The sequence below is a fragment of the Prosopis cineraria genome, unplaced genomic scaffold (genome assembly GCF_029017545.1).
Source record: "Prosopis cineraria cultivar Desert tree isolate PC_DT_omini unplaced genomic scaffold, ASM2901754v1 PC11, whole genome shotgun sequence".
Classification (NCBI taxonomy): Eukaryota; Viridiplantae; Streptophyta; class Magnoliopsida; order Fabales; family Fabaceae; genus Prosopis; species Prosopis cineraria.
This window is the reverse complement of record NW_026555342.1, coordinates 38,273,852-38,283,145: the sequence shown is the minus strand read 5'-3', so window position 1 is coordinate 38,283,145 and position 9,294 is coordinate 38,273,852. Positions and strand designations below refer to the sequence as shown.

At 35.4% G+C, this 9,294-nt stretch overlaps 1 protein-coding gene across 1 annotated transcript; it reads left to right on the top strand.

The window, feature by feature from the left end:
- Positions 1–578: 578 nt before the first annotated feature.
- On the top strand, positions 579–6,761 carry LOC129286659 (DNA replication licensing factor MCM6). Its single transcript, XM_054922636.1, has 18 exons — positions 579–764; positions 880–1,029; positions 1,124–1,249; positions 1,664–1,826; positions 1,981–2,174; positions 2,275–2,470; positions 2,562–2,636; positions 3,105–3,334; positions 3,418–3,532; positions 4,216–4,290; positions 4,375–4,515; positions 4,618–4,821; positions 4,914–5,075; positions 5,158–5,213; positions 5,412–5,557; positions 5,640–5,765; positions 6,037–6,167; positions 6,255–6,761. The coding sequence occupies exons 1-18, from the start codon at positions 688–690 to the stop codon at positions 6,396–6,398; spliced, it is 2,511 nt and encodes an 836-aa protein (XP_054778611.1). The 5' UTR covers positions 579–687; the 3' UTR covers positions 6,399–6,761.
- The last annotated feature ends 2,533 nt before the right edge of the window (positions 6,762–9,294 follow it).

Sequence of the window (9,294 nt, the reverse complement as noted above, 5' to 3'; positions counted from 1 at the left end):
CAATTTGGGAAAATTAATCTTTTAATCCTTTAACTTTTAACTCACTTATAACTTAGTCTCTCAAATATGACTCGCTGTGACTCAATCCCTCAATTTTCAATTCACCTATAATTCGGTCCTTTTTTTAATTTTTTTAAATTTCTTATTAAATAAGAGGGATAAAAAATGCTCATATATTATTCTAAAATATCATTTTTTTGCTCATTAATGTGAGATATAAGCTAACATGAAAAAAAAATAACAAAAGTTCAGAAACTAATTTGTAAGTAATTTAAAAGTTGAGGGACTGAATCATAAGCGAGTCATACTTGAAAGACTTAGTTACAATGAGTCATAATTAAAGAATTAAATTATAAATAAATTAAAAATTAGAGAATTAAAAGATTAATTTTTTCTTATGATTTTCATTTCATTGCTTATTCTTGTTGTTTTTGTTTGAATAAGAATTGGGGTGGAGTAGATAAAGTATCGGGTACTGCCCCATCAGAACTGGAAGCCCATGTATGAGACCCGGAAATCACAACTTTTGGCGGGAAACCGTTGGGCGCCTTTCTCCTCTTTTCCCGCCAATAATACAGCGAGATCCCATTTGGAGTGAGGCGGAATCCAAATTCTAAGAATCAGGAAGAGTAAGAAGAAACAGTGTCAGTTGTGAAGAGGTGTCTCGTGCTGAGAAAGAAGACGTAGATGGAAGCCTACGGTGGGTACTCGGTGGATGAGAAAGCTGCTAGGGTTGAGGACGCTTTCCTAGAATTTCTTAAGAGGTCTCTTCTCTTGTGTTTTCTCGCTCTCGTTCTCTTCGATTTGATGTGTGGGTCTATGGAGATTGCATTTGCTTATTTTCAATTCTAATTGTTTTATTTGGTCTGGGAAAATCAGTTTCCGGTCCGGCCAGCAGAGAGAGCCCTATTACGAAGCTGAGATTGAGGCAATGAAAGCCAACGAATCCAACACAATGTTCATCGATTTCTCACATGTCATTCTCTACAACGATCTTCTTCAGAAAGCCATCTCTGATGAATACTTGAGGTTCTGTTCTTTCTACATTTTTATGAAACCCTAAAAGTTTCACGATTTATGAAATTGCCACTCGTATCATGAGCCGAATTGGTTATTTTGATAGATTTGAGCCCTACCTGAAAAACGCTTGCAAGAGGTTTGTTATGGAGTTGAAGCCAACCGTCATATCTGACGATAACCCTAACAAAGACATAAATATTGCCTTCTTCAACATTCCACTTGTTAAGAGGTAAAGTTTCTGTTTTCTATTTTTTCCCGTTCCCCCTTAATATGTTAATTCATTTTTAAATCATATTGGAATCGTCAGTTTTTCGTTACTACCTCTTGTGATAATCAAGAAAAAGGGAATTTGGCGACGGGAACAACACATTTATCGTAGATTTTTTGTCTGTATGTTTATTAAATTGAAATTTGTAGTTCTGAGCTTTTTGTTACTTCAATTTGTAATGCCCACGTCCTAACCGAGTAAGTGAATTTTCTGTGGGAAACAAATTTAAGCATGTATTGTTATGACTTTCCCATTTTTTATGGTATGGAATGTAGCCTTTCTGCAACAGTATGCAGGACATAGATTCCTTCTATCATGGTTGCTACTCTCTCTAGCTTCAACTTAGCTCATTTATCCCCAATTTGAAACCTGCAGGCTAAGGGAACTAACCACAGCTGAAATTGGAAAACTAGTATCTGTGACAGGAGTGGTGACAAGGACAAGTGAGGTTCGACCCGAGCTTCTCCAGGGAACCTTCAAGTGCTTAGAATGTGGTGGGGTTGTAAAGAATGTTGAACAGCAATTCAAGTATACTGAGGTGATTATAGAAACTTATTTATTGCAATAAAGTTCAAAACAAATAGTTTTTTTATTTGGTATTGTTGTTTTAGATTCTAATTTATTGTTCTATATCATCAACTATTTACTTTGTCATCATTTTGACTTCACTGTCTAATTTTCATTCTTTGTAGCCTGCGGTCTGTCTAAATGCAACCTGTTTAAAGGGGGCAAGGTGGGCATTGCTGAGGCAAGAGAGCAAATTTACTGATTGGCAGAGGGTCAGAATGCAGGAGACATCTAAAGAGATACCTGCTGGCTCTCTTCCTAGGTCTTTGGATGTTATTCTACGTCATGAGATTGTGGAACAGGCCAGGGCTGGTGACACGTAAGTCTTCTGATGCCTTAAATCTTCTGAGTTAGTAAAACTGAAGTGTACTTATAACTTGATTTAGAAGTCATATTCATTCTTATTCTGTCCCCTACAGGGTGATCTTTACAGGAACTGTGGTTGTCATACCTGATATATTGGCATTAGCATCTCCTGGAGAGAGAGCTGAATGCCGCCGAGAAACTTCTCAACGCAAGAGTTCTTCAGTTGGAACTGAAGGTGTGCGGGGTCTTAGGGCTTTGGGAGTCAGAGACCTCTCATATCGACTAGCTTTTATAGCCAACTCTGTTCAGGTTGGTTTGTTAGCAGCTATAATTGGTGTTCTGTACTTCTTCAGATGAGTCGGTTTAATGTAGACACGTTTCATAATTGCTTGGTCATCAGATATGTGATGGGAGAAGAGAGTCAGACATCAGGAATAGAAAGAAGGATGCGGATGACGAAGAACAGCAATTTACAGTCAGTACATGATGTGATTTTTGGCACGCATTTTTTTGTGTTCATCTGTTTTGACTTATCAGTAACTGCATGCACCTTCTGTATGACAACTATGAATGTCTATGTTGATCAAGACCTTGTTTACTTTCATTTAGTAATTGAGCTTCATTTTCTTTTTCCCCTTGTCAACGTGCTGCAAAATTTTTCATCCTTGTCAATTTTTCTCAATTTTTCTCAATATTTTTACTATTTATATCTATATCACAATGTATACAATTCTAGTAAATGGCTCTGCTTATTTCAGACACGTTAGTTTTGGTTCCAGTGAACAAGTGAATTCTATATATTCTGCTTACTTAATCTGCAACAGCATTTCTGATTATAATTATTTTTCCTGCTACATATATTGAAGAGAAAATTCATACATGCTTCCTCACTTTCTTGCGAAGGTTGATTAACCAACCTATATTTGACTATCTTACATTACAGACACAGGAGCTTGATGAAGTTAAAAGAATGAGGAACACTCCAGATTTCTTTAACAAACTTGTTGACAGCGTAGCACCAACCGTCTTTGGTCACCAAGATATAAAGCGAGCAATCCTTCTTATGCTCATGGGTGGAGTACACAAATTTACTCATGAAGGCATCAATCTTAGAGGAGACATTAATGTTTGTATTGTTGGGGATCCCAGTTGTGCCAAGTCTCAGTTTCTCAAGTACTTACCCTTCTATGTGTGTTCGTTCTGTCATATCATTCATGCAAATGAATGACTAATACATGGTAATTTATCATTATTAGATATACTGCTGGCATAGTTCCAAGATCTGTGTATACATCTGGAAAATCATCCTCTGCTGCTGGCTTGACTGCAACAGTTGCCAAGGAGCCTGAGACTGGGGAGTTTTGCATTGAGGTAAATATTGTCTGTTGCTCCTTTGTACTCTTCGGAAATTTAAATGTCAGTGCTGCTGGATTAGGGTATGCTGGGAATAACCTTGTAAATTCCTAACCAGTTTTCTACCTTCACTATCACTTCATCTGTATTTTTTAGTGGCATATCTTTGATTTTTAATCCTTTAAAGAAGTTGAAATGTAATATAAGGAGTATTCTACATCCCTAGTTTAAAGTTAGAATGAACAGGGGAATTATGAAATCTATTAGTTGGTTATGCATATTTTTTTAAGCTTTGGAAATCTTCTTGTTTCAAAATGGAAACAAGAAACAATAAAATGTTATACTACATATATACTAGAATCAATTATTGAATGAGGATTTGAGAGCCTCTCATGCTTTGATGCTTGTATAATAGATTTTCGTATATCCATTCTTGATTTTTATGCTATTTACTTTTGCCATTAGCATGATGTCGTGAGCAATTAGAATTTTATGTTGGTAAACCATACAAAAGTGGCATGTGAATTGTTTTGTGAAATGATATGGACTGAGCTATGCTGCCTTAATAAAGCATGAAGGTACAGCAAAGGAGTTTGATTTTTCTTTTTTATGATCTTATGCGACCTTTTTATTGGATTGTTTGATAATATTAGATACTGTCTTCAACTATTTGTATTTTCTGATACTGTATATAACTCCAGGCTGGTGCTTTGATGCTTGCCGACAATGGTGTTTGCTGCATTGACGAATTTGACAAGATGGACGTCAGAGATCAGGTAATGGGCATAATTTTTTTTTTTTTTAATTTGGTATCCTGTGGTCATGTGCTGGGTTGTAACTCACTCTTGAATGAATTAAAGGTTGCAATTCATGAGGCCATGGAGCAGCAGACAATTAGTATCACCAAGGCAGGAATACAAGCCACACTTAATGCACGTACTTCCATTCTTGCTGCTGCCAACCCTACTGGGGGACGATATGACAAATCTAAACCACTCAAGGTCAGTGCTCTTGTTTCTGATACATAGACTTGCGATTATTGGAAAATCATGTGCTATTGCTCCCGTCTTCTTGATGAAATGGCCTAATTACTTGTTTTTCAGTATAACGTGGCTCTTCCACCAGCTATTTTATCAAGGTTCGATCTAGTATATGTCATGATTGATGACCCAGATGACCAGACAGATTACCACATAGCCCATCACATTGTGAGAGTTCATCAAAAGCGTGAAGATGCTCTGACTCCATCATTCAGTACAGCAGAACTAAAGCGCTATATAGCTTATGCAAAAACTCTAAAACCGAAGGTTTGATGAATTGTCTTCCTTTAAGACCATTTGCTTGCCTGAATGGTTATGAATTTTATGAGCTTCTTTCTTATATAGCCTAATTAATGCAGCTCAATCCAGATGCCAGAAAACTACTAGTAGATTCTTATGTTGCCCTTCGGAGAGGAGATATGAACCCTGGTAGTAGAGTTGCATATCGCATGACTGTTAGGCAGTTGGAGGCATTAATCAGGCTGTCTGAGGCCATTGCACGGTGTCATTTGGAAAGTCAGGTGCTATAAGATCTGGGAACTCATCTTCCTGCATTTAGCATTGCATATTTTCCTGTTCTGGGCTAACGTAGGCTTTTTTCAGGTGCAACCTCGTCATGTTCGCATAGCAGTAAGACTGCTGAATACATCCATAATAAGGCAAGATGACAATCAACAATATATATCTTATGACTTCCCCTCATTCTCGCTATCTCCCTTTTTATATCTTCCCTTTCCCAACCTCCCTTACCTCTTTCCATTTCTTACCATGTGCATGTACAAAAATAATTTCTTGTTTCCCATCCCGTTATGTTAGCTGCTTTTTGGAGTTGATAACTTTATTTCTTTTGTCTGCAGTGTGGAGTCCAGTGAAATTGATCTGTCTGAATTTCAAGAAGAAAACCCAGATGACAGCACTGGTGGTGGTGATGGACCTGATAGCAGAAACGACGATGGTGGTCAAGGGGGAAGTGCTACAGATCGGAAAACTGATGGAACGAAAGGTGAGGCTTCATGTACCCACTTTACTTTAAAATGATCACACTTGTGATAAATATTTCCACTAAAGGTGATGGATATTTTCAGAGGGTGCAGCAGAAGGTTCTGCCCCTCAACAAGGGAAGAAACTTGTTATAAGCGATGAATATTTCCAGAGAGTTACCCAAGCCCTTGTTATGCGCCTTAGACAGCATGAAGAAACTGTTGCACAAGGTGAGCAGTTGATTTTTTTTTTTCTTTTCAATTGTTTGTCATTTAAATGCTAGATGTGGAAGAACTGACTAACGTGCTGTTGGTTTAAATGACCTCTATATTATACCTTTTTCAAGTTTTTTTTCCCCAATATTTCGTGCCCTTTATCTAGTTTAAGCCGAGAATATATCGATGTAATCGATCTCCTTGATTTGAGTTATATTCTCTTATCTTGTTTCCACTGAGTTATTATATGGGAAAGCTAAATTTTCCATGGGCTTGTTAACTCCAGGAACTGGTTTGACTGGAATGAGGCAACGGGATTTGATCCAATGGTATGTAGGCCAGCAAAATGAGAAAAATAATTACAGTTCAATGGACGAGGCAGCTTCAGAAATTACCAAAATTAAAGCTATTATCGAGGTACACTTTTTTATACCCTTCCTAGAATTTAGGCACTAATATGCATCCAGATCTGGCATGTTTAACAAGACCATTCACTTGCTGTAGAGTTTGATTCGAAGGGAAGGCCATTTGATAGTGTTAGATGATGGTAGGCAAGAAGCTTCAGAGGCTGCAGGTGCAGAGCACGTGACATCAATATCTAGAAACGACCGAATCTTGGCTGTGGCTCCAAACTATGTTGTCGATTGACAGCAAAGCTATGACTTCTAAGTGCGTACATGGAAACATTCGGATTATTCAATTACCACTCGAATGGGGCAACATTTTGGTCTTCCGTGAAAATGAGGTAGCGGATCAGTGGTGATTTATGCTGAGTTCAGATAGTTGTATCCTTGTCCGTCAACAGTTTTCGTGCTGGCGGTGTAAAGAATTTGTCACCAATGAAAAATCTGATGCGCCAACGGCCTCGGCGCGCTCCTAAATTTTATTTACTACTTGAGAGAGGTTTTATCGACTAACTGTCGCAGTTTAATTATGTAATCTTACACATACTCTTGTTTAGAGTCACAAGACTCTGGCGACCTTGGATGACCATGCGTTTTTCTTTCCTTTCTCTTTTTTATTTTACAATCAAATTTAAAATTTGAATACAAGCACATAAATATATTAAATTATTAATGTGGTGCTGCGGATAGTTTCTTTTCCTCTCTTGGGCTCAACTTGGATAGTTGGAAAAAACATTATTAATATTTTAATAATATTTGAATAAAACAGTAATTTTTAATCCTTAATACTTTAAAATGTATTTTAGTTAAAATTAATCATTTAGTGTTTGTAGGTAACTCATTCCCTAAACCTTTATTTTGTGTAATTCAATTCTCACAGTAATAACCATTTAAAAATTTTGGTCCCTATGCTGTATAAAAAATAATTGTAACTTTTATAAATATTAAAAGTTTTGAGTAATTTAAAATATTAGTCTTAAATTTTAAAATATTTTTAATCTTTATAATTTTATTTTTTAAAATATAGAAATCATTGTTTTAAATGGTTAAAATTATAAAAATTAAATTGCACCAAATCAAAGTTCAATACTGAGTTATAATTAAATTAAAAGTTAAGACTGAGTTATAACTAAATTAAAATTATAATGGTTGAATTATGACAAGTTAAAATTTATAAATTAAGTTATAATTCAATCAAAATTAAAGGAACTAAATGGTTAATTTTACTCACATTTTATTTATTAGTCTTCTTAATTTAAACATAAACCTGTAAAACTAACAAGTTGTCCTTAGAGTAGGGAATAATGGTCGAGCTTAGAAGCCCTTCAAATTCTGATAAGTCAGGTTATCTTACACATACACACATATTTGACTGATAATGATACAATTTAATTGATATTTATTGTAAGTGATTAAAAAGAAATTGTAGAGATAATCGACATTAAATCTCTACTTCTATCTTCAACAAACAGATCTACATTTGAGGAATTTAATATTTTATGTTTAGATGATAATAAAGAGGATTTAGATTTGCATTGATGAAGATTTCAATCTTCATCTTAAATTTAAAATTTTTTGTTGAATTTATGTGAGATTTTAATTTCTTTTATGTTAATTTTTAAAATATTCTATTTAAATTAAAATATTAAATTTTTTTGGAGAAAGAGAGCTTAAAGACTCAGCCCTGAGCCTTATAAATAAGATCCGGACCTCAGAATTATGTCAAATTTTAGATAATCAAGTTTCAGGGCCTGAGCCTTTAAGGGTCGGGCTTGCCTTGATTCCCACTTTTAGTTGTCCTATGTGTGTTATTGATAAAAAAATCATTTAAGATATGTCGCTCCTATTTTTAGGAGTTATTTTTAAAAAATGTTGCAACTCTTCCATTTTTGGTAAATAGAAAAACAAACAATGTATTCAATTCAACACAAACAAAGCAAACTGTAGTCCTTATATCACAATGCAGCCCATGAAGTGTCAATTGAGGGGGAGAAGTAAATAAAACAATCTCCATGTAATTTTTGGAGTTGAGTTTAATAGAAAGGTCTAATTTTTTATAATGAGACAAATCAAGGTTCGAATTTCTATCAAAAAATGTGCCCGTATTTAGTGCTTGATCATGTCTCAAATAAGATTACTCCAATAAGAGAATACTTGTGAGCAATTGAAAAAAATAATCCCCATGCAACAAGACTTAAGTCACAACAATCACTCTCTAGAATGATGTCATCGCAGCCATTTTCCCAAGCAACTTTAAGATACCAGACCATCGTCTAAGCTTCAACAGAAAAGCTATTGCCAACTCCCAACCTAGAACAAAACCCATTAATCACGTCGCCATTATTGTTGTGAAGAATAATACCTCCACATGCACTCCCACTTGTTGCCTCAACATTCATCTTAAAGAATGTATTGAAATATTAATTAGTTGTTAATTATGATTAGTTGTTAACATAAACACATATATAATTAAGGTTAGGTATTTATGTAAAGAGTTCATTGTAATCCCTTGTGGCTTCTCCCCATTGTTTAGGCATATGTTCATCACCCTTTAATTAAAGGTTGATTAGTGATCAATGTTGTGTTGAGCATGTTGCTCTTTCATAGTTGATGCCAGCTTGTCTTGAATATGTTAATGTGATATCATGTGCAAGTCATCATTGGACATTCTACAAATGAGTTGCGAAAGATTTGGGCTAAAAGAACCAAGATCCAAGCGTGAATGGGTGTGCTTTCAATAAGATGAGCTGAAAATCAAGACCCAAGATGTCATTCAAGAATGTAGCGTTTGGTCTTCACTCTTCAACCATGGAGTGCTAAGTTATCGCAAGTAAAGGCAAGGGAGACTCAAATGCCATAATTCACATGAAGGAGGGAATTCGAGCTCTTAACTTTGGGGGTAAAAAGGTTACAATTGATGTTTATAAGGCAGTGATGCATCCTTTTGAAGAGCATTCTATAGTGAATATAACAATGATTGATTTTGCTTTAGATGATCATGTTACTAGTTCTTTGCATGCTACTTGTTGTGATAGTTCAAAAGTATGTGATTAACCTCCTTGCTTGAGATCACACTACCAAGCACTCTTCTAGTTGGCTTGATTAGCTTTAGTTTAGTTGAGTTATTTCCGAAACAATTA